Source organism: Phalacrocorax aristotelis, chromosome 2 (assembly GCF_949628215.1).
Source record: "Phalacrocorax aristotelis chromosome 2, bGulAri2.1, whole genome shotgun sequence".
Lineage (NCBI taxonomy): Eukaryota > Metazoa > Chordata > Aves > Suliformes > Phalacrocoracidae > Phalacrocorax > Phalacrocorax aristotelis.
The window spans coordinates 107075521-107101990 of record NC_134277.1 but is presented as its reverse complement, the minus strand read 5'-3'; the positions used below and the strand labels follow the sequence as shown (position 1 = coordinate 107101990).

The following is a 26470-nucleotide window of genomic DNA, read 5'->3' as shown; positions in this document are numbered from 1 at the left end:
ACATTATTTTTTGAAAATTCTTTTGAAAAACACTACAATTTTTTCCACTGAATTATTTCTAAATATGTAATTATATTTCAGTGCCTTCCAGTGGCCTTGCACTGGGAGGACTGGATTAGGCTGTTAATTATTAGGATCCTACATTAACACACAGAGTTTGATTCAGAGACTTGGCATTTAGTAATATTACCATATTAACAAAGAGACACTGCTAGAAGATTAAGACTTGAAATCCCAATTAAATTACATGATCTGTTTTCATAAGCAACTGTCCAGAACTGTCTTAATTTTTGTTGAAAAATGCATAGAGTTAACTGCAGAGGTGTTCTTTTAATTTTCTGTGAACAGACCACCCATGGTATTATAAATCTATTTTTCAGGGAAGACAATCGACATTTTCTCTGTTAACCTCCCCAGTAATTGAGTCACATGCTGTTAAAAAATTGAATTATACAAGTGATTGACAGTTATAATGTATTTCTCTTTTTATTCATCAGTGTGATTTTTCTTCCTGGATCTCAGAAGACTTAGAGAATGGAAAATTAAACAATCCTTTAATATTGCCCTCATGTGAATATATGAAACTGAAAAAACATAGATATTAATTTAAATAAGCATATTGTCTTTGTTACCTGTGTGATCTAGTAACACCTATTTGATCTAGGTAGGAAATTTTATTTTAGTAATGATAAATTTATTTTGAAGTTTTATATTTTATGTCTCATTAGGATTCTCAGTTTTAGAGATGGTTCAATTGTTTCTATACTTATGCTGTCCACACTTAAAGACATTTAACAGCGACAGTGTAGGTACATGGAGTCTATAAAATTACAAATTTAGACTATTTATCATTATGCAGCAAGTTACTCTAGAATAGCATAAAGGTGCTGAACAACCTGATAGTCAATGGAATGCAAAAGCACTGAGTCAGAAGTAAATCACCTTAGAATTCTGTTTTGTACAGCTGTGTTTCAGAGTTGACAGGGAGAGGTTATTTTGCTTTGAACAACCTGTAGATCGACTTCTGTTAGAATTAGGTATTACCTTAGCCTTTCATCTCCAGAGACCAGGGTTCAAATATTTCAGTGAACCTCAGTTTTCCAGACTCCAACTACGGTGCTGTAGGACCAGACTAATACAATTTTTTCTGGGAGACCTGAGCTGTGGCATAGCCTAAACAGCACCATATAAAAAAATCAAACATTTCAGCTCATTGCAGCAGACACAGGTGTCAGAAATTACACTAACTAGCAATCTTAATGCCTAAGCTTTAATAATCACAGGCAAATTAACACTTAATTTGTGATGTTTGGGGGTTCATTGTACAAGAAAGAGTTTGCCAAATCAGCATTTTTCCTGCTCCATTTCTGTAAGCTACACAGAAATTTAGAAATTGCACAACTAGAAGTTTGCTAACATAACACCACTGACAAACAAGCAATTCACAGAAAAATTACCTTGCAAAAGGTAATAAATTACAGTGTTAGAAAGCTTTGAAGAATCCATAGAGATCTCATATTTCTGGTTAAGCATAAACGGTTTGGACTAACTGAGAATTATTCTTGTGAATATTACAGAAGCACTGGTCATGTCTAAACCAAGGTATTTTCATTATGAAAACTACCCACACAGATTATCAGTTGCACAGGATCTGGTAGTTTGTTTCTGTGTCGATATTTACATTAACAAAGAAGAGGAAGGAGAAAGATGTCTCCATGAATACACCTTGGCTTGATGAGAATCAGAGCACTGTTACGGCATTCTGGAAAAACAAAGAGCATTAGTTATGCTCAGTTAAAACAGTTTTTCCAAGAGAACAAACATATCAACCACTCTTCAACAGCAGTCATTGTGTTTTCCATGGACATGGTGCCATTATATTAAAATTATTCACCTCTAGGTCACATTATTATCTGCTTTCTCCAGCTTTCACTCAAAAATATAAAAACAGGAGACTGGGAGGAAGGAAAAGCCCTGTGATAAAAAAATTGGTTTTTTCAATCTGAAAAATACATGCTCGGCATCCATTTTCTAATTAACTAGACATCAATTGCTGATCCAAAGATTAACAATATGAAAAACAGGAGTAGCAGATAAGGTTGTATCTACAGTATTTAATCACAGAAATTAAGTCAGCTAGAGGGAAAGAAGCAATTTGCAAGACCATGTTTATCATCTGAGGTCAAGACAAAATTAATCAGCAAATGCTTATCTGTATGGTCTTTATTGAAAAGAAGCCTTAAATTCGTCATTACCTGTAGCAAAAATTCAAAAGAGGCAAATCTAAAATTCTCTTTTTTTCTAAATATAGAAGTGAAATATGACAACTCCCAAGGGGAAGGCTGTCAAATCTCAAAACTCTAAGTTACCTGTAACAAACTTTCCTTTATTTTAATAATAAAATATCCTATTAATTTCAACTCAGCCAGTCAAGATGAATGAACAAACCTATGTCAGATACCAGAATATTGAGCATAGTGGGACACTAAGGAAACATCATTCTGAAAGGGCCTGAGAGGTCACACAGTAGCCTGAATGAAGACTTTTAAATACAGCTGGTTTCATCATTATCTGACATTTTCTGTACATTTCTGACTGCTAATATATAGGGAGGGAAAGAAAGGAGAACCAAAAAAAGCTTGGAAAAGGGCAGGAGAGACTGAGATGGTAAAAGAGTTAGAGGGTACAATGCAAAAGGAAATGAGACAATGAAAATTAGAAAAAAGGAAAACAGGGAGACAAAAGAGAATAAGTTAACAGATATAATATGCAAATAACCAACTGCAGCAGAACTAGGGAAACAATTGTCCCCCTTTACCCAGCACTGGTGAGGTATCACCTTGAATACTGTGTACAGTTTAGGGGCCCTCACTAGAAGACATCGAGGTGCTTGAGTGTGTCCAAAGAAGAGAAATGAAGCTAGTGAAGGGTCTGGAGAACAGGATTTATGAGGAGTGGCTGAAGGAACAGGCTGACTAATCTGGATGAGAGGAGGCTGAGGGGAGACCTTATCGCTCTCTTTACCTGAAAGGAGGTTGTAGCAAAGTGGGTGTCAGTCTCTTCTCCCAAGTAACAAGTGATTGAACAAGAGGGAAAGGCCTCAAGCTGCGTCAGGGGACTTTTAGGTTGGATAGTAGGAAAAATTTCTTCACTGAAAGGGTTATCAAGCATTGGAACAGGCTGCCCAGGGAAGTGGATGAGTCACCATCCCAGAAGATATTTAAAAGGCATGTAGACGTGGCATTCAGGGACATGGTTTAGTGGTGGACTTGGCAGTGCTAGGTTAATGGTTGGACTTGATCTTAAAGGTCTTTTCCAACCTATACAATTCTATGATTCTATGATCTGCTACTGTATCCTCTGTCTCTCCAAGGTTACAACCACAATGCTCTCATCTAACTTGGGAAAAGCACTTCCAAAATAAAGCACTGCAGACATTCAAGATTTTCATTTGACCTTCTCTTGCAACAGTTCTTAAATCTATTCACCTCATAAAGCTCTTAGATTCTCATACGGAAAATTCTACCAAAAAATTGTAATTGCTACATGCCTGACAGATTAGTCTAACATTCACATAGTTATCTTTCTCTACACATGACACAAATTTCTCTCCTAAAATCCTAGTCTGAAAACCCTGTCCCTTTCTCTAAGGTACCTCCTGTTTCTCTTAGCTATTTGCATAGGGAGTCATGCACAAATGTAAAGGATTGCTGAGTCTGGACTCAGACTTCAAGCATTCTGTGGTTTTAAATGCACATGCAGAACTGTAAAGCAGAATTTATCTACAAATGTATAAAACGTAGTGAGTCATCCTATCTCTATGACAGTGATTGCGCACAGTTACACTCTGAAGTGCATCCTTCCCATTCTTACTTAGTTATATCCTGTGCAAGATGTATTTTGCCGAACATGACAGGACTTAAGATTTTTCCTCTTCCATTTCAACTGTCTTCTAGCAAGGAGAGGTTGTGACACATTACAAACAACATTACTGCGCTACTGAAAGAGGGATCACAGGATAGCAACCCACAGTTTCTTCACTGTAAGGACTTGGCCAAATCACCTATGTTTTCTGGAGGAAGGAAGCAAAGGGTGAGATAAATACCTAAGTCAGCACAGCCAGCTTGTCATGAAATATCCTTAAAAAGTTTGCCAGTCTGCTGCTGCCTCCAAACCCTTGTTGCACTCTCATACCCCGGCATGCTGTTCTGTCCAAAGAGCTGTATCCACCTGAATCAGTTCATTTATCCACTTAGAGTGCTGCTTTTCCAACAGATTGTGTAGCCATAATTTGAAGGGCAGTGTAGAAAGGTACAAAGGTGAGGACAGAAACTCCTTAAGCCAGCACTGTCATTAAAGTTGCAGTATAATGAAACTATGGCCTAAGTAACTTGCCTAAAACTGCACTCCACGTCAAAGGAAGATGGCCAGAAACTGAACTTAATGCTCCATGGCATGTCTACACTCTAATTTAAACATGACAGGGCAAGTTCACTGCCCAAGGACCAACAGGCACGGACCAACCTACATTTGTGATCGTGAACTCATTTTCCCCAAAATACAGTGGCCTTGTGCTAACTTCAGCCGAGTGTGCATGGGCCTGAGCAGAGGAAATACCCCACAGGCTTTTGCGTCTGCTCACCTCTATACCTCATACATTCTCCCTCACTTTATGATACAGCATCACAGCAATGCAATGATGACTTTTAAAGTCTTTAGAAAGACTCCTTTCTCCTGTGTCTTCAGATGGCCATTAAAACTATCCACAGCAGCACACATCCTGCACGTCAAAGCTGAGGCTCCTGAGGTCTCTGCTAGTGCCACTTTTCAGGCTCTTGTTCATTGTGGCTATCTCCCAACTCTTTCTGAAAACCACTGGGGCTAACCCATGTGTGTGTGGCAGAGGCTACCAGAGACACTGCTCACCAGAGACTGCTCTGTGCAGTCGAGCTCCTGCTTCTGGGGAATGACGTGGGAAAAGAAACTGCTGTTGGAGCTCAGCTGTGCTACTTCACACCAAGGGTCTGCACTGAGCAATTTTTTTTCTTCTAAAGGGAAGAAGTGACAAGAACTGCCAGTGCTATGGAAACTTTTCACTTTTTCTTACCAATATGATGCGTCGTATCCTGATATAACCTCAGGTTTATCAACACTCTTTTAAGACTGGTGTGACAGAGTAGCATATTACTTGAATGTGAATCTTACAAGCTTCGTTTTTTTATTATGCATTTCCTTTATAACTCTTTCCCAGCCCCCATTGCACATTAACATGAGGAACAGACTGACTTTAAGATGATCATGCCTTTAGTCCTCATTCCAAACTCCATTCCCCTATGAGCCTTGCTGCACATTTCTTGCCAAGATGACACCCTTTGGATGCAACAGTTAAGGATGTCAGGAGAAATTCCTCCCACCTCATAACCATTATTTACAAAAGTGAAAGGTGGCTTACAATTTCTTTCTTGGGGTTGTTTAAGCCATAGATAATCCTTCTCTATTAGCTAACACACAACTCCTCCATTTGATTAATTTTCCACACATGGCTTGAGCCTTATTTCTAGTATGTCTTAGCATTTAGATTTCTGATGTAATGGTTTTAGCTGGGATAGAGTTAATTTTCTTCATGGCTGATGGCATAGAGCTGTGCTTTGGACTTAGTATGAAAATAATGTTGATAACACACCGATGTTTCAGTTGTTGCCGGGTGGTGCTTGTACTAGTCAAGGACTTTTCCAGCTTCCCAAGCTCTGCTGGGTGCACAAGAAGCTGTAAGGGGAGGGGGCACAGCTAAAAGAGCGGATTTAAACTGGCCAAAGGGATATTCCATATCATGTAACGTCATGCCCAGTATGTTAACGGGGACGGGCTGGCCGGGGGAGGGAGGCAGCAATCGCTGCTCGGGGAGCGGCAGTGTCAGTCAGCAGGTGGTGAGCGGTTGTCTCATTTGTGGTTTTGGGTTTTTTCTTCTTTTTATTAGATTATCATTATTGTTATTATCATAATCAATATTATAATTATTTTATTTTCATTATTAAACTGTTCTTATCTCAATGCACACTTTTTTTTTTTTTTTTTTGCTTTTGCTCATCCGGTTGTCTCCCCTGTCCCACAGGGGTGGGGGGAGCGAGCGGCTGCGTCGTGTTTAGTTGCTGACAGGCTCAACCACGACACTGACAACTGAAGCTGACACAGAGTTACAGCCCACTGAAAGAACCCGTGCTTCTGCATTATGCCTGAATTCCAGTGCTCTCTGGAAACTAAAACCCAACATATTCACATGAACGCACCAACAGCTTTCCTCTTGAAGACACCACTTAAATTACAACAATGCATAATGCAAAGCGTAAAAATAGAAATATACTACGTTCAGGTCAAGATTCGTATCTGCATTTAAATCCTGTTCTAAAAATCAAGTATTACTTACTCTCACTCTCCTAGAAATCCTTCTATTTTAAACCACGACAATGTGATACAAGAACTCCCGGCTACTTAAAGATCTGTTCCAAAGAGTATTTTTCACATTCTGGTGTATCTGCCTGTCAGAGGCACTCAGAGAACAATACTTCTGTTTACCTTTTGGTAACACACTACTACTCTTTTTGGGAGGTTTTTGATACTTACTTCACAGTAGGATCAGATAAATCTTTAAAAGTTAACAGCACAATTTAGTGCATCATCTCTTGCAACCCGTGGCATTTAGGATGTGGTTGAAATTCATAAATGAGCCATGAAAAATAAAAATACGCATTCCTTCCATATTTGTGTTTTATAAAGTATATGAATTTAAAAGATGAGGAAGAAAAGGGGGAAGATATGCACCATAGTATTGCCATCTCAAGGTTTAACTCAATTCTCAAGTGTTTTTTATTTGCATAAAGCATAATTTTGCATGAAGGCACAGCATAATTTATGATTATTTTCTCCACTGAGACTCCGACACAGCTATTAAATGATAAATCTGCTGAAGGCAATTAATCTCTCTCTAGCTCAGAAGCAACTAATACATTATCAAGGACTTGTCTGGGCCAAAAGTATTTCTCCCATCTTCTGCAGGAAACACTATGAAAATGAAATTTGAGGGTAACTGAAAAGAAGGAAGCTTTAGTTTTCTTCCACTTTACGTAAAAGAAGATCTCTTATTTCAAAGGAGAATTCTGTTCCTAGAAACTTTGTTTCTATACACGGAAAAAAACACTGATATTTTGATAGCTTCTAAGTGGTATCCTTTTTTTTTTCTCATGTGCGGAGTCTACTTTTAGAAAACGTTATCTAATAAATTTTAACATAGACCTGAGGACAACAGCATATGTTTAGTGAGTTGTGTGATGCTACAAGAAGTGCTAAGTAGAAGCAGCTCAACTAGCTCAATGTGCAAAGGTAAGATTAGAAAAAAAAAAAAAAAGACATATGTTACAAAAGCAAAGAGGAAATAAACAAAATTAGCCAGTGGCCATCCAAAACACCAGTCTGCATTTCAGTCTTTACGTGTACAGTGTACTGTCAGGATATTCACACAAATTCTTTTTGAGAAGCATACTACGAAAAAAGTTAGAGATTAACTAAAAAGTTACAGTCAGTTCTAAGTCAAAATGACTCGATGATAAAAGAAGAAAAATAACTTTGGGAGGGGATTAAAAACCTAGGTACTGAAGTCCCAAAGTCTTTTTGGTTTTTTTTTAATATTGAGTCACTTAAATTTTTCACAGTCTATGAACAGTAAGTACATTGACTGCTTTGGATTAAGAGTCAACATTTACTGCTCAGGTATAAAGAATGAAATTGCAACTGTTGTAATATTTTTATTATTTAAAAAAAACCACAATTTACAACAAAAACAAATCCTACATAATTGATTAGCTCCCTAATTCCTGAAACCATTAAGACTACAAGTTGCCACATTTGCAAGAATTTAAATATATTCTAAGTTATCATTCCTTTAAAGTAGCAGTGAGCAACCTGAGATGAAAGAGAGTTGGGGTTTGGTTTTTCTTTCAAACAAATTATGACTATTAGAGTATGTTATTTTGAGTGACTTGGAGCATACGTTTCTGCTGAGAAACAGCAAAAAAAAAATCGTCTATAAATAATCTTGATTGGGTAGCAACGCTACTTGCTCTATGTCAGGCAAACATCCAGCCAAAGGCCCTCTGTAGAGTAAATGGAGATACAAGATTCCTTTTGGAGGGACTTAACCTCCCCACCAGCTATGCATGTATGTTAACTATAGCTCTTCCATATCAAAACATAAGACACAGATATGAGAATACAAGGCCCTGCTCCATTCCTCTCTCCCATTCCCATTTCTCCTGTCTATGCATTTTAATTCCCTTCATGTGTCAGCCTTAGTTTTACCAACATTTCAATCCCTTAACTCAAGACAGCCTAAAACCACCCACCATTTTGGTCAGTCATTAACCCAGCTGAAGACTACGCCAATCTTGAAACGGGCTGCTGAGTACTAGAAGTGATGTGGTGAAATTGAAGTGACAGAAGCACACGCTGGAAAAGCAAAATTGTTTTCAGTACAAATAAGCTGTCAAGTTACACGCTCATTCAGTGATGTTTTCTCTCTTCTCCAGTCTAAACTTATGGGGGAACTGAGCTACAAAGCAATACTATTCCTCTCATTAGTAATCATCTTACAGGTTTCCTTGCTCCTCTTCCAAGGACCTTCTAGATCTTGCAGACTTTATTGTTAAAAGCCATTTAAAAATGCTTTATGTAAAATACTTCTAGTCTACTTATCCTTGCTAAACAACTGCAAACATATCTATTCTCCATGGTGTATAAGCAGAAGGCAGTTTGCTAACAACACGAGAGTTCACATCAGCTGCTAAATGGTGCTTTATGTCAGTAAATTGATATACAGGATGGTAGCAGTAATCCTTTAAAATGGTTAAAATTTCAGAAATCAGAGAAAGAAAATTGTTTTGGGAATGCGTACACTGCCTAGGCAGACTATGAAAACCTTGCAAGTCAAGAGTTCAACAAAGCATTCAACACAATATTGTCAAAATTGTCTTCATCAGTTACAGCAATATAACATACAACAGCTTCATATGATTCCATCTGTTAGAAATGTACCCAGTGATGAGAACAAAAGAGCAGAAAGCTGCTTTGCTCCCGAGAAGATTTGAGAGCCAGCACCATTCTGTCACAGTATAACACAACCTGAAACAGCTGTAGCCTCATGAGATTTTAACAGCTTAAGGGAAGTACATTCTGGTTTGCACCCTTTTCACCGACTTGAGCTTTTCGACTGTCATCAGAATGACTTGCCACCTTCCCACTCCCCCAAGTACAACCACTTCTTCGAACATGCTGACAAAAGAGGAACAGGGTAAATTAGTTCTGGGCCAAAACAAAGCAAGCTAAACCTTTTACTTAAATACTTCATGAAAATTAAGGGCTTCTGTGCTGTCCAACGCATCAGCTCTACCAGACTGTCATCATTCCATCCTTTAAGCCGTGAGCACCACGGTGTGGACAGTATCTGTTAAAACAGCCTAGGTAAATAATGAAGCAGTAAGATATTGCGTATGTCCAAGCGTCAAGGCTGCTCAACAGTCTCTAGGAGGAGACGTCTACTAGAACAGTCTGCCTCAGGTTCCCTTTGCTACTGAAACTCTTGTAAGAACTTGAGAGTATGCTAATGGATTGAACTGGTATTTTAAAATTTCTTTTCCAGAAATGCATTTGTTTTATACTGCTAGGATGCTCACTAAATAAAAGACAAGTAAATATTAACTCCTAAATCTAGACAGTATTTTCAAAATATTGACAAGAAAGGACCAACAGGATGAACTAATTTTTCTTCCTAAAAGCTACCAGCTTCCTTTATGTACTGCCTTACTCGGGGCCTAAAATACCTTTACAACGAGTGCCCCAGGAGACACAGCTGCCTATACAATGTGTAATATCTAAGCTTAACACAGTGTAAATGAAGCACAGGAAACAAGCTCTTTTAAATGGTTTTATTACAGAAAAACAAAAGGCTTACACTTGACTTAAAAAAGCAGCATTTTTTCGTGAATTCAAAGTTATTACTGTGAAGTTGCTTGAAGAAATTTAGAGACTAAAGAAAAAAACTAAAATGCCAGATCCCCCCTCAGACAGCATCTAGATTACTTGCATGACCACAGCAAAACCCTTAATTTCACATCACTTCTGACAGCCAGTATATGACTTGTATGCTTTTCTTCTCCCTGTGTCTTGTTGAATATGGCTGGGAGAAGGATTTGGTGAAAATAGCAGTACATTTCAAGTCTAATTTTCAACAGTTCAGTACACATCTGATTGATATTACAGTTCAGAAGTGACTGGGACACGTTTTCCTAACTCTAGCAGTTGCATTACAGTTTTAACAACAGATCCCTGTGCGACCTGTTTCTTACACAGCATTTATCATATTCATGTCCATATCTCGGAAGATTTCTCAGCAACTTATTTGGCTACTAGTGATTATAAACAAAAATAACCACCAAAAATGAAGGCTCAGTTGAAACAGTTCTTAGCAGTACAGTAGAATTCAGAATTATTTTTATTACACACCATAGAAGGAACAGCAGTGTTCCCGTGACCACTTCATTTTTTTTAAGTCAAAAGCTGCAGGTTTCCAGCCTGAGCTAAAATTAAACATGTAACTGATATGTATTTGAAATCTTAAGAGACAAATCAAGAAAACATATTGCTACCTTAATAGGCCTACATTTTCACTATCAGCACTGAATTGTGCTAAAGTCCAAAGAAATTTACAGGCCTGTCATTAAGTGATTTATAAAAAAATGAACCAAAAAACCCAAAACCAAAAAACCCCAAAACTCAAAAGCTCTACACCATGTTAAAACACAGTTTCTAAACACATTTTTAAGCAGCTTACTCTTCAAATATATGGTATAATAACACCTCAAAGATTCTGCCAAAGGAAAAAAAAAAGAAATAAAGCAAGAAAACTCACAATGTACAACTAGCTATAATGACAAAAAAATGAAAAAAGGCCAAAAAAAAAGGGGGGGGGGGGGAACCGTATCAGACACCTTCTACTCAGTATTCTATTAACTCATTTTTCTCCCCTCCTCCTAGAAAGGGAAAAAGGTTGGACTCAAAATCAGACATGGAATTTTTCTGAAAAAAACTTCCTAATCTCCTTAGCTGTCATTTATACTGTTTAATAACAAAAATCTTTGAAGTCAGGCACCTACTTACTGTATTCTGCACTGCAACATGAAGCCAGCTGTTACCAAGCTACCTAAAGAACAATAAACAAGTTTCTTTCCTACAAGGAAAAAGGATGCAATACATTTTCCCTGGTTATGATTTATATCATCATCAGGTTTATTCAAACACAGAACTTGTCTATTTAAGCTTACCCACATTTTTTATTTAAAATTCCTTAATTTAGTGCTCTAGCATGGTAGTTTCTTATGTGATCAAGCTGCCTTATAAGGAGGACATTATAATCTGTATTATACAGTCATAGAGCCTTAAAAAAAAACCCAAACACCCCTCAACCCCCTCCTCCCCAAAAAAAACAAAAACACAAAACAAACAAAACAAAACAAAAAAACCCCACATAAAACCCGGCATGAATACTAAGAGGAAGAACAAAGTAAGTTTTGTTTCTGTGGTACTCTCCATGACATCAATGCCAAAGGCTGCTTTATAGCTTATCCTTGGCGATTTTAACTCTGGACACAAATTAGTCCTTTTCAGTCACGGGGTTGTATTAAAAGTGACTTTTATGATTAAACAGGTAACAAAAATGCATGATATTTACCAATCTCTATGAATGTTAATATTATGCTCCATTAACTCCCTCCTTCAGAGTAGGTAACAGTCTCAAACAAAAGCATCAACACCAACTACCTCAAAAATATACAACATTCTTAACTAAACACTGTAAAACTTTTACATCATTCAAAAAGCTTGTCATTAGAGAGTTATGCAAAATATGAACACCCTCTGACTGTTTATGTCTGTCTTCATCAAGTTGCACTGTGGATTCAGAAAACTTAAAGATCATTTGCACTGTAAGTTCATGTAAGCACTCATACAAAACAATTTACCAGGCAATTATGTTCTGAAAGGTTTATAATGTAGTTTTCCAATATTTTTAGCTGCTAAAGTGCTAACAAAGACTTAATTTAGCATATAACACCCACATCCTGGATCAAGTAAACATTCTTGACTGCAAATAATTATATTATTACATGGTAAAACAGTCCTCCAATTCCTTGCAATTTACATTTAACTTGAGAAAATAGAAAAGTTTGGTTTTTTTTGCCCAAAATAATGTGCAACAGGTAAAACACGTGACTCTTGGAAAACTCTAAGTTGTCTTTAGCTATCAGGCTCTGAAAGACTTTCGGATCTCCTAATCTTTCTTAGTTTTCAGCCTTAATTTTATATGAATGAGAGTTTAGCTGGTCTATAATAGTAGTAGTTCATCACATACACCCCGGTCAAGTAACATTATCTTTATCTCCCTATGCTGAAAACAAAAAATTCAAAACTCTTCAAAAAAAACAGTGTAGAATTGGACCTGCAAATTTCTTCAGTTTAAATTGCTCTTTGTTGATCTATTAAAGACAATTAAGAGAACATCCATAATTTTTTTCTGTCAATTTCTGAGAAGATTTGAATACATGCAAATCAAAACTACCATAACGCAGACAAAAAGGTCCTCTTTCATGAAGATCATCGATAAATGACTACCTTCAATAAATAAGTCTATTTGGAAATTCTAGAGAATTCTTTTGCTGAACAAGTTAGTCTTTTTTCTTTTCCATTATGTCTTTCTGTTTAAATTCTCCATCTGAAAGTTCTGCATATTTTCCGTTCTTTTCCTCCTCTTGTTCTTCCTCACTGCCTTCGTCTGTGAGCTCCCGATCACCATTTTCCTTTTTAGCTGCCTCATGTTCATCTACCCCTCCATCTGTATCAGCTGTGCAGATTCCATAACACATAATGCTGATGACCCCCAGAGGCAACCCAAAGAGAAAGCATCCCAGAAGTGGTGAACTCTTGAACACAGACTGTTGAAACACAAATTTGTAGTAAAAAACACTTTCAGTGAGTATACAAAATTATCGCATTACTTCTCTTGTTACCCTGTGTATTTATTCAGAAACATCCAAAATGACGCAGTCAGGTTTTTTGGGTGTTTTGATTCTTTTTTTTCCTCTCCTCCCAGAAAGGAGGAGGCTTCCTCATTTTAACATTTCCTACTCTAAGTTCATAAAAAAAGACAGAAGTTCAAATCTTATAATGTTGCATTTGGATAGCTAATGTTAACATGCCAACTGTATATTCTATTCATTGTTTGAAGCTTGTGACACAATTGTTCTAACAGTGCTAAAATAACACTTTGAAGCGACCAGTTTAATCTCGTGTCTCATTCTGAAAAATTAGTTTGAGTAATAAGGGATCTGCAGAAACATTCTGTTATTAGACAGCTTCCTACTGAACAGTAGTTTAATCGCACAGGAGGAAGGACTTTTGGTTTCAGAAACTGATGGCTAAATGTTGCACATTCACAGAAGTTTGAAACCCACTCATACAGAAACAAGCGAGCTTCAATTTAAATTCACAGCACAGGTTTTCTGCTTGTGTAGGACAAGTGAAGAAATGAATTTGCGTACATCTTCCCAACAAAATGCTGTTAAGCATAATTAACCTATGAGAAAGATGATAAAAATATTTGCTTTAAAGCTACACCAAGTGTAGTATTTAATCCCCTTATGCTCTAACTAATTAGACTGAAACCATAGCATTTATCAGAACATGAAAGTGCTATCAATTTCAGTAAAAGGATGTCAAAAGGGTCAAGGAAAAGATTTTGAATTCTCCCTGTTCTCTCCCTTAAAATACATGTCAGACTAATACAGAAAAGGAGTGAAAAATGAAGAAACTAACCTACACTGAATATTTAGCACACTGGAAAATATTATTAAAAACTTCAGTCAAGAGGTTCATTTGGGTTAAACCTAATGTAGATATACCTATAATATATGCGCAATATACATATAATAGAAACAAACTTATATAAAAATATTTCTAAACCCTCTGGAAATATTTGTATCTTGATTGACAAGGGCACCATCTAATTCAACGGAAAATAAAACTTACCACTACAGTAGACTTGGCATCATAGATTATTCTCTTGATTCGTTGCAGAAGTCCATCACCACCCTGTGCCTGAAATTTCAAATGGAACCATGTCAAAACTGCTGACACCTTTCAGTTATGATTCCAAAAGTTCATTCTTCAGACCTTGCAATCTTAAGTCCCTTTAGAAGGAAATGAAAAGTAATTATTCTTGCATCTCATGATGGCCAGACACTCCAACTTCTCAAGCATGGATGAACATTTCAGTCTCGTAAAAATTCTCTCACGATTGTTTTAAACAATAGGTGCAAACTTTAACAGTGGACTGGCACTCCACTCTCTTACCATAGAGGAACACTAGCAGAAACTGCCCTGATGTAACAATTATAAAATTGCAGAGATCTTCTGAACTTCCCTGCAGCTGATGGATACCTATTTATGGATTATGACAGAGGCAGTCAGAAAAATCTAAGAACTAAGTAACAAGAAGTTATGAACAGGTTAAAGAAAACTTGTGTCAAGCAGTGACAGGCTATACCTACACTGCCACCTAATTTAGCAGTCTTCAAAACAATCACATGAATCCAAAGGCAATTTGTCTGTTGAACAGGACTAGTTTTCACCTGTCTTGAGTTGCCAGAGAAACAAATGGGAAGATAACCTACATTTTAGAAGTCAACTGATCGGCACTGATCACAACCCCTCAAATTACAAAAAGTCCACAAAGATGTAACAGACTCACAGAAGGCTACCTATAGGGCCTTACAGAAAATAACAAGAAAGTCAAGGTGAAAAATCCAAGACTTCCCAATGAAGGGGGGGGGTGGGGTGCGGCGAATGCTAAACTACTCAGAAATTTCACGGTGGTTCAGAAAATCTGCATCCTATTACCTGTTTATCAGCATTACGGTGAAGACTATCATTCCCCAACAGCCGCACAATTTCTTGGGCCTGGGCGTAGCCAAAGTAGTGCCATTTTCTGCCCATAGACACCATTTAGCTTAAATGAAGTCACATCCTGTATTGTCTGTTTTGTATTAGCACTCTCACACACATACAGAGATGTGAGTTTAGACAGACCTTTAATCATTCTGGCTGAAATATGGCAAAAAGGTAGAAAGACCTAAGTGACACAAAGCATCACAAATTAATTTCCTCAAAGTTAAAAACCAGAGAGAAACCAATTTCATTTGTTGTTTCAACCAGAAGGATATATTTAAATAGAGTCAAATAGATGTTGATAACATAATTCAATGCAATTAACAAAACATGAAAAAAAGTGAGAATTGAAGAGCAAAGAACTACCAAATAAGTTACAGGAATACCCCTCACCTTGCAGCTGGAAACACGGCCAGTAAAGTCATGAAGAGCAAGCAAATTCACCTACATTAAGTCACTACATCAATTTGTCAAATTCAATAAACCAAAGAACACCATATTACCGAAACTACAGCATTATTTGTCATTACCACCTGATGACCTAAAACTGCTGGCATAATGTAAAGCAGGATTTAACTAACACAGTAAGCATTCAATACACAGTGACTGGGGCTTAAACCAACACAGGCTTCTCCCAGGAGGCAGCCAGATGATTTGTTAGCACTGCTCCCCTTCATGGCAAAGTCTTCTTGCCCGATAAGAGCAAATGAAAGCTCTGATCCATGATCTCTTTCCTCTTCCATACAGCACAGCCTTCTGTCCAATTTACAGAACAGTGAGGGAATAAGCAAACCTGAGTTTGTTTTGCCAACTTTAAAAAATTGACCATCAATTCCAGATGGATTTACTGATTTAGTTGTTTTAACAAAAGACAGCTCATTTTTAGATTGCAATATGCAAAGCAAGATTACCACTGGTTTTTGAATCTGAACCTATCATTCATCAAGCTACTGGATTTATTAATTTACTGCCCAAAAGAAAGGGTAGAGTTGAATTATGCACTGTAAAGAAAATTTTAAACAAATGCATTTAAAGCAAACCAGGAGATGAATTAAAAGCTCTCAATTTACCAGTGACACCAGTAAAAGGAATATCAAGAGAAGCTGGCTAACATCATGCTATAAACAAACAAAAGCTTGCTTTCTACAAGAAGTTCTGCAGTCAGAAAAGCAAGCATTGGCACACCTCAGGAATTCACAATCACATTCACTGACAGCACTGACAGACAGGACAGGAAGACAAAACACATGGCACAACAATCAGAGTAACCTTTTTTTCCCTACTTTGGCATCTAAGGAAATAAACACCAACCGATATATTCAAGTCAAAAGACAACTTACTTCAGCTGTACCATCCAAGATATTGTTAATAAACTGAACCATGTCTTCTGTGTTCTCAATGTGCCTATCTGGTAGAAAGTACTGCTGATTGGAGGTATTCAATACAACAATAGTAGGGATTGTCAAGTCACTGGAAACATAAAAGAGATAGTTTATACATTTAAAGAACTACTGAGTAAAACACGACAATTCAAGTAATGCCTACATCATTTAAAAGGGTATCCACTAATCTTCACTTTGTCTGCATTCCTTAAAGGCAAGAGGGAAGGGGGAAGAGAATCACCTGAATGGTATGAGCATGTGTCTAATATATTTTCATTCACATCTGTGTCAGTGATGCTATTGAAGCTTATTGCATTTTACATACCCATACACATCAGGTACCCTATGACTTGACAATTAGTAAGTTACCACAGATAGTTGCCTTGTATATGAAATGTACTATTAGCACAATGCATTAAGTGTTTTAGTGGACAAAGGCAAAAGTATAATCCAAAAATTCACTCCCACACAGTCATGGTCCAACTGATCAGCTCTATCAATCAACCTCTACCTGTTAAGTCAAAAGAATAAGCCATACCAAAGTTTTTCTACATCTCTTTTTTTGCTATGGCAGATAAGCTACAGAGTTTTTAAACAATTATTACTCAGCAGCTGACCTCCACGTGCATAAGCGTTGTTTAGTAGCACAGAATCAGAAAGAAAGAAAAAAGCAAAGAAAAAGAAAAACCGAAGAAAAAAAGAAAAACAGAAAAAAAAAAAGAAAAAAGTTAGAAATTATCTCTGGAGATATCACTATAATCTACTGTTCAAAGTGGTATTAAATTCAAAATTAGATCAGGTTTAGGAAAATTTAATACTGCACAAGTACATTGTTCAACAAGATAGATTTAAAATACATTAAATAAGTAAGGTGAAAAATCTCCTCTACCCTCTACCAATTTTATACAGTTCTGTCAATAATGAATTTAAATACTAGGTGGCTTTCCTTTACAGAAGCAATGCAAACGGGTTTTTTCTACATTTTCACTATTGTCTAATAGTGCACCACCCATGTATGTTTGTAGTCCATGTAATAATGATGATGATGATTTTAGCCTTAACTATGGCTATCAATCCATAATCAATTATTTCATGAAAATATTGTTCAGCATTTATTCAATATTCCCATTTTTCTTTTAAGTCATAGAAATTACTCTAAATTTTCTCACAGATTTTAGGTGTTTTGTTTGTTTTTTAATTTAAATTCAATTCCAAACCTAGAAGTGAACAAGTCTAATACATGAAAATTTTCTAAACTCCTATGAAGCTGAGTAATATAAGACTAAAGTTACAGACCACGCTCCCAGACTCAAGCTGAAAGTATGGTGGCACCTCTAGAAAATGTAAGACTTACCAAAGTTACAGAGATAAAATAACTTCATCCTTTGAAAGGAACTTTAAAAAAACCCAATCAAACAACAAAACTTTGTCAACAGTGACAACCTGTAACATAAGATTCTCTATATACAATTTTCCCTTAACATTTTTATTCTCTATTTATTAGGATGAAACAAGAAGTAAGTAGGAGGCAATCAAACCAAGTCAGGTGTTTTTACAAATGCCTAGTAACAAAGTTATCAACCTCTACCAAAATACCTCATTCCAACCAGAACAGACCAAGTTTTATTACTTGGATGCAGAAAAAGGTCACCCTCCACCCAAAAAAGTGCTTCTACTGCATTTGACAGTCTGGTAACTGAGGTTCTTGGAGTTGGTTGTAAAGCAGCTGAAAAAAACTCCATATACAAATTTTATATACTATATAGAGATCCATAAAAATATGCGTAAGGTTTCTTCCAAGAGCTGAGGAATTAATACTCTATATACACCCACAGCTGACATTCCATTGATGTTGGAATATCAACCTTAAGCTATACACGTTAGCTTACACAAAGATGTATCTTTGCTTTCAGTAAAATACATAATACTGTGTTTTCTTTTGTGCAGTTTTATCTATACGATTTTTAATCAACAAAAGCATGTTCATCCACTGCTAAAGACACATAAATTATAATGTCTACTAACAGAGTTACAACTAAGTTCGTAAGTGTACGTCTATCTTCTATCAGGGACTACTACTTCTATCCCCACGAATCATACAATATTTTGTCCTTTGTGCAGAAACAGAATTTGTTCCTACGTGCACCTAGCACAGTAAAAAAAGTATTCTGCAACAGAGATCTCTTCAGGAAACTTTTCTATTTCCACTTGCTGCCACCTAGTGAAAACTGAAAATCTTGCAGTATGGTTTCCCTCCAATTACTCAAGTAGCCACAGGAAGAGCAGCAATTTACATAGCACTGAATGTATTTTGCTGCATTCTTTTGCTACTTTCCACTTATGCTGGAAATGTATACACTCTGTTTAGAAAATAATTAAAAGCCTGTGAGTACTTTAACAGCAGCTTCCCACATACTATAAATTATAAAACCAGGCATTTTGCAGATTAAGTCAAACAATCCAGCTGAACCGATTTTGCCACTAGATCACTACTGTTGTAAGTGGCAGTTCCGTCCTCTTCCCCTTCATTTTCTTCCTCTCATGAACGTCACCTCCCTCCCCTGGTTCTTTGCACATCAGTTCTGTTACTCAGCAGAATGCACAGGAAGATATTTAAGGGTTTTGTTGGATCAACAAAATAACTCCCCTACTCGCCTAGCTAAAAAAGTAAAAATTTTTCTGCCAGAAAAACAGACTGAAACAGCTCAGCAGACAGTCAGACATAAGAGCCTGCACAGAAGCAGCAATTAATGAAGTAAGGAAGGTCTCACTTTTGGCAACTATAAAGCACTAGATCAATCACGACACTTCAGTTCAATTGAGAGCTGTTTTTAAGTTAATTGTATTCAGGTGTTAATCTACAGACATCCTACAGAAATACAGGCTTTGTGCCCGCTGAGTCTCCTTGAAGCTCCTAGAACCTTTAGGGGCACAAACACATGCTTTGTTCACGTTTTGATCCCCAAGAAAGAGGTTTAGAAAACTTACAGAGCTGGCATAGACCTGTTTCCCCCTTCTTTCACTCAAAAGGCCAGAGGAGAACAAGTAGTTAACAGTAAAAGCCGAGCAACTTAACTCCCTGATTATGCATTTTTAGACAAGGATCATAGTAAGGGCAAAAATCAAGCACCTTGTTAAACTACTTATTATTTCAAAATGTAACATGTACATATCAACTGCAGACAGCATCTTCCATGCATTTTATGCTGCTTCACTGCAGAAGCATAGCTCTATGCGTGTCTTAAAAATGCATCAAGCATGAAATGTGCCTCTCCAGAAATAAAAAATAGATAATACATAACCATTATTTACATTTCCTGTTACAAATTGACATAACTTTTAATTTGTCTCGTGCCCTGCAAATTTAACGGAAAAAAACGCAAACACATCACAGTTCTGACAGAGTAATTAATTTAACAAAGTAGACCTAAAATATAAGCTTCGTCAATCAGCATTATCAGTGACCCAAACTTCTGACATTATATTATGCAGTTTAGCAAACAACTGGTCCTACGTTACATGCTGAATGCTGAGAACAGTGATTTTTTTTTTTTAACCCATGAAAGGCAGGAATTCTTCATAAGATTGTTTTCAATTAAATATACTTAGCAACAAATATAAGAGAAGAAAGAATATTAAAATAACAATTTACTTACTCCATTAGTAAACTATTAATGTAATCGTTTCCATCCATATGGCCAAACTGGAAATCCCTGTGAGAGAAGAAGTGAAAAACAGAACAATGAAGAAGAAAACAGCATAGTGGGTTTCAGCAAAAGTTATTCCTTAAATATTTTTCCCATAACTGAAGATGCAAGTGTACATTCAGCAATATAATTCAAAAATTTACAATCTGCGAGACTGTATCGCAAAACACACCCAGTTAATGGAACGGTGTTATTAAATACCAGTATATGAATATAAAAGCAGGCACTATAACATTTTTCATGTAGAAAAAAATGACTGCTGTCTTAGAAAGATTAGTGTAGAAGTCTGTTTAAGATATCACCATACCATGTGTGCCCACCTGTGAAAGTGATCCCGATAATCTCTAGCAACTTCCTGAATAATAGATTTTAGTCTGGAGAGGAAAAAAAAAAAAAACCAGTAACATTGATTATCCAGGATATACTGTGAAAATATAAAAAAAGTTGAGATTTCCCCAGTAAGCAGCAAAGAGTACCTCATCAGCAATAAGGATTCCCTATTCCATTAATAAAAAACACCTCATTCATTGTGCTTGGTTTCTAAGGCTTGAAAGGCTATCTACCACATAGTCTCAATATGAGGAAAACACAGTCAGTCAGTCTGCTTCACTCCATCTATTGCCTTCTGAAGATGCAGCACTGTGACTGAAGAAAATCCAAAGAGGTCTGGAAAAATACACAGTACTTAAACAATATTTTCTTAGTCTAATTATGTATGCAACCAGAAAGGGTCAGGGGAAGGTCTTGTTCCTCTCAGTCTCTTCAGCAAACTCCAACCCAACCGAAAACACTCCTTCTTTATATAAGTTCCACAGACAACTAACACATAAGCATCACTAAATTCATTTTAATGCAACTGAGCTGAAGAAGAGTAATTTCTTTAAACTTAGTTCATCCCAAAGTCATCTGAACTCAAGATTATGTTTAAAAGATCACATAAGTTTTAAGAAGCTATGCAATCGCTGTTCACTCCTGTGATCTCATTAACAAATGGCAGAAGAGTGATAAAGGAACTCCCATCATCACATTGAACTCACATGCACTTCAACAGAGCCATAAATTCAGTAAATTCAGTAGGCTGTAGTCATAGAGTAGAGAACATCCACAAGCTAAAACCATTAATTTAATTTAATTTAGCATTTCTTAATATTGAAGAAACTTCCGAAGTTCTCTATGCCATTCCAGCACATTTTTCCTGTAGTGTCACCAATACTCAATTCTGTACCTGGTATGTTCCACTGAAGAGTTTTTATCATCAATGACTGCAATAGCCACAAGTTTTCCTAAAATAAGGAATAAAACACTTAAAACCGTTTAAAAAGAAACGCACTTTCCCCATCCTAAAACACTGCCTAGTGAATACACTAGGAGATGACTACTTTTCAGACTGGAAAAGATGTAGATAAATTCCAGGTACTGTGTATTAATACATAAAGCTCTTAAAAATAAATTATGGCTTCTCCAGTCTATTCATGAAGTTTTTTTGGATTTTTTTGTAATTTGAGGAATTATAAAATCTAACAGGAAGAAATATGCTACATTTAAGCAATTTGTAACAGCACTTCCGTAAATAACCATTTAAAATGTAGTTTCACAAACATATAAGAACCTAGATGTGTCATAACCTTTAAAACCCAGAAGGACTCAATGTTGCATTGAACACAAACTTCTTTTGAAATGGAATGGAGATTATAAGGTATCCTGCCCTGGAAAAATCAACACTTACAGCATTTCTTCCGCTACTTCAGACTATGCACACCTTAAGAGCAGGACAAGTCATTTGCCCTCTCCAGAAGTCACTTGGCTGCAAAGTTTTCATTTGGCTTGCAAAAACGAGCATCCACTTTCATACACGCTCTCTTCCCTTCCTCACCATATCTACTTTAAAGATATCTGAACCCCTTAGACGTAAGACATATCTAAACCCATCCGTGTTTGATACAGTCATAGAACTCCCTGCAGGTATTCCAAGAATTAATGTCATTTATGCAAAAACTAAGCTGCTCTTGAATTAAAACTCCTACTAATTTTTTGTGAATACTACAGGACTAGACATACTAATGTTTATGTTGTGAGGAAAGGACTATTGTAGGCTTTGGATGAAGCCTCTAGTCAATAGAGCAGGACTCACCAATACCAAAAAAGACTGGCACTATTAACTCTAACTCTGAGTTGGTTTTTTTTGAGGTTTAAAAGACATTCTTAGTACTCTCTAATTTTTCTCAGTGTTAAGTACAAGAGATGCTGAAGAGTTTAGGGGTAGCAGCATCTCACCTGTATCTCCAAGTTCATACAGCGTAAAGCCATCTACATTAAGATAAGCTTGAAACCTTTCTCTATTTATCCAGGATGACAAATCACCATCTTCATACTCTAAAAAAAATAAAAGAGAAAAACGCATTATAATTTTTTATTTTTATAAGGTGGGCAGATTTATTTCAGTACTACAGTTAAACATTATTTTTTCCCCTTTTTTCCTTCTACTGTTGTTAGACAAGATCTCACACATTTCCAGACATTTCTCTGCAGTTTTAAAACTTATAAAGCTATTTTCAATTGTTGAAAAAAAAGTAAGCGTATTATAACAAAGCACGAAAAGCTGATTTGGTGACTATTTTTTCCCAAATCAAGGATAAACAGTACTATTCTAGGAAAGAACTATGACCCAGTGCAGAAAGGAACAGTTTCAATCCCTGTTTTTAAATAGGGTAGTCTAGTTTCAAAGTAAAGAGATACAAAAATATAGAAAGCAGTATTTGTGGAAGTCCTTAAATGAAACAGAAAGAAATCAAGAAAAAGTAGATGCCTTAACATCACTGAACGTAAATGAAAAAATATCTATATATTATTCAGTTATCAGAACTGAAGGCTACATTTTCAGGTACTAGAAACTAGACATTTTAACCCGCAAAGAATCAAATTCTAACACACACCACCAACACCATTATAATTAGATCTTAACCACAAGAAAAATGTATCTAAATGTATATAAATATAATCCATATATATACACATACAAATGCACACTAAAAGAAATTTGTGTTAAATCCTATTGTATAGAGTGAACGATCAATAACTTTGGGTTATCAATTAATCGTCATAGGATTGTAGCATGCAATTGCAGGCACAAAGCTTCCCATAGATCTGCATCCCATTCCCCTACTATGGGGAAGGAAAAACAAAACAAAACAGCAGACAAGGCCAGAGCATTGAAATGGATTTTCCTAAACCTTCTCCTTATGGTGAGCTCTTCAAATTTCTGCCCAGTCATAAGACTTGCACATATAACCTTATCTAGTCTGTTATACTGCATCTTCATAACTTGTTTGATTTACAATAATGTTTCTAGTACGTTATAAAAGAGTGAAATTTTTTACAAGGTAGATTAGAAGCCTGGATCACTGAGTTTGAGGTTTGTTTTGAAAGGTGTGGAAAATGCAAGTGGGTCATACAGCAAAAAGCAGTTCAGAAGTGTTTCTGTTTGACAGGCTTTCCTTCTCCAGGCCCATTCAAAAAAAAAAAAAGGCAAATCAAGGAGGCTGTAGAGTGAATTTTTATCTGGAGTATGATTGGCAAGGCAACAAACTGAAGAGGAAGACAAGCACAGCCCTTACATAAAATTACAAAGAATATCCTTGATGCCCCACCTGGAGTATTTTGCTGTGGTACTACTGATCCTCAGAAATTAAGACAGCAGAATAATCTTCTGAAGTGGTAAGTTTTCAACTTGAAGTAAAAACATGCATTTAAAGCAACCTAGATCAAGAGTAGATGTTTCTGTGACTAAACGGTGTACTTATGTCCTGGATTTGGCTGGGATAAAGTTAATTTTCCTCCTAGTAGCTGGTACAGTGCTGTGTTTTGGATTTATGAGAATAATGTTGATAACACACTGATGCTTTAGTTGTGGCTAAGTAGTGCTTACAGTAGTCAAGGACGTTTTCAGCTTCCTGTGCTCTGCTGGTTGCACAAGAAGCTGGGAGAGAGCAGAGACAGGACAGCTGATCCCAAGTAACTGAAGGGATTTCCTATACCATACAACATCATGCTCAGTATATAAGCTGGGGGGAGTTGGCCGTGGGTCAGCGATCGCTGCTTGGGGATGGGCATCAGTCAGCGGGTGGTGGATAATTGTATTGTACATCACTTGCTTCGTTTATTATTACCTTTACGACTATTTTACTTTATTTTATTTCAGTTATTAAACTGTTCTTATCTCAACCCACAAGTTTTCTCACTTTTACTCTTCTGATTCTCTCCCCCATCCAACTGGGTAGTCAGAATACACAAGCAGCTGTGTAGGGCTTAGTAGCTGGCCAGGGTTGAACCACGACAACCTATAAGCCAGCCTATGATATGCAATATAAGTATGTGTGTGTACATGCATCTAACAGAGTATAAAGCATGGGCTTTACAGTATTGCCCAAGTATAATCTAGCACTCACATACAGATATCAAACATACACATATACATGGATATATGATATCCCCATATACATATGGGGCTGGTACTCTTTAATCTCTTCATACATGACTTGGATGCAGGACTGGAAGGTCACTGGAACACTAAGTAAGTGTGATTATGACACAGAATTGGGAAGAGCTGTTGACACTCTCAAGGGCAGAGAGGCCCTGCAGAGAGATCTGCACAGACTGGAGAGCTGGGCAATCACCAACTGTGTGAAGTTTAACAAGGGCAAGTGCCGGATTTTGCACCTGGGGCATGGCAACCCTGGATGCACGTACAGACAGGGGAAGGAGAGGCTGCAGAGCATCTCTGCAGAGAGGGACCTGGGGGTTCTGGTTGACAGCAAGTTGAACATGAGCCAACAGTGTGCCCTGGCAGCCAGGAGGGCCCAACCGTGTCCTGGGATGCATCAAGCACTGCATTGCAGCCGGTCGAGGGAGGGGATTGTCCCGCTCTACTCTGTGCTGGTGCGGCCTCACCTTGAGTGCTGTGGGCAGTTTTGGGTGCCACAGAACGTTAAGGATATAAAGACACTAGAGAGTTTCCAGAGGAGGGCCATGAAGTTGGTGAAGGGCTTAGAGGGGAAACCCTACAAGGAGTGGCTAAGGTCACTTGGTTTGTTCAGCCTAGAGAAGCGGAGACTGAGGGGAGACCCTCATGGCAGTCTGCAGCTTCCTCACAAGGGGAGGAAGAGGGACAGGTGCTGATCTCTTCTCTCTGGTGAAGAATGATAGGACCTGAGGGAATGGCAGGAAGATGTGCCAGGGGAGGTTTCGGTTGGATACTAGGAAAAGGTTCTTCACCCAGAGGGTGATGGAGCACTGGAACAGGCTCCCCAGGGAGGCAGTCACAGCACCAAGCCTGACAATATTCAAGAAGCACTTGGACAACGCCCTCAGAGACATGGTGTGAATTTTCGGGTTGCCCTGTGCAGGGACAGGAGTTGGACTCGATGATCCTTGTGGGTCCCTTCCAACTCAGGACATTCTATGATTCAATCTATGATATTCATATGTATGGATATCACAGTTTTTACATAAATGGCAGGTGTACTGCCATCAGTGGTGTTATGAGCCACTACTAGTCTCAGGTGGCCACCCTACAGTCTACACACTGAACAAGTCTGTTAAAGTAGTTTATCCAGCCTAAAATTGCATATCATCTCCTCCAGTTTAAACAGTCAATGTCTCCATAACCTCTTTCTGTGAGGGACACTTTCAGGAAGGGAAAAACAGCCTGAATGGTCAACTGTCCTATATATGCATAGTAAGCGTCATCAGTTATATAGGGAGGGGTTATGCTGTCTGATCCTTCCCATTGCCAATATCCAAGTAACACAGATGGGAAAGTCGAATATGCTAAAAGCTATCACTTAAGGCCCTCCAAATTTTAATATTGGAAATAAAGGAAGAATCAGTTTCCTTCTCCTTCAGTTTTTGAAGGAAGGCTTGCTGTACTAAGAAAGTATACAACCTGTATTGCCAGGGCACAAAAAGCTCAAACTGGACCCTTTTATGCAATCCCTGAGCAAAGCACACCCCTGGAAAAAAAATCAAGTTAACTTCGAGAGAGAGATATCTGACTGTCAGAAAAAGCACTTGAGAGAAGATCTGATTAACTGTTTGGAACTGTAAATTCATCTTATGTGTGACCCCTCTTCAGCAAGAGTTTTGTTCTATTTTGTATACGATGAATTTGGACAGCGAGTGAAAGGATAACTTTTATAAGTGCATTAATGCAAGCAAAGCAATATAGAAGTTACATCTTACTGATAACACAAAGCAAACATCATCACTTCTTCAGTACTGCTAAACCCAATTCCTTTTCAAATGCATTTTGTTCCATAAGAACTAATTAGTTTTTTCTCT

General features: G+C 37.3%; 1 protein-coding gene across 5 annotated transcripts in view; it reads right to left on the bottom strand.

Annotated features, from left to right (window-relative positions):
- The window catches only part of TMX3 (thioredoxin related transmembrane protein 3), a 54207-nt gene that overhangs the window by 12295 nt on the left and 15442 nt on the right, over window positions 1–26470 (bottom strand). For 2 of the 5 annotated variants that reach the window (XM_075084604.1, XM_075084602.1), the window contains exons 10-16: window positions 22409–22507; window positions 21360–21417; window positions 20455–20508; window positions 20084–20140; window positions 16386–16515; window positions 14128–14196; window positions 9961–13034 (exon numbers count right to left, since the gene is read on the bottom strand). In XM_075084604.1, the coding sequence (XP_074940705.1) occupies window positions 12768–13034; window positions 14128–14196; window positions 16386–16515; window positions 20084–20140; window positions 20455–20508; window positions 21360–21417; window positions 22409–22507 (734 nt within the window). In that variant the 3' untranslated portion in view covers window positions 9961–12767. Of the gene's footprint in view, window positions 1–1628; window positions 1763–9960; window positions 13035–14127; window positions 14197–16385; window positions 16516–20083; window positions 20141–20454; window positions 20509–21359; window positions 21418–22408; window positions 22508–26470 lie in introns of those variants that run through there. The other 3 variants (XR_012659152.1, XM_075084603.1, XR_012659153.1) reach the window with 2 other exon arrangements.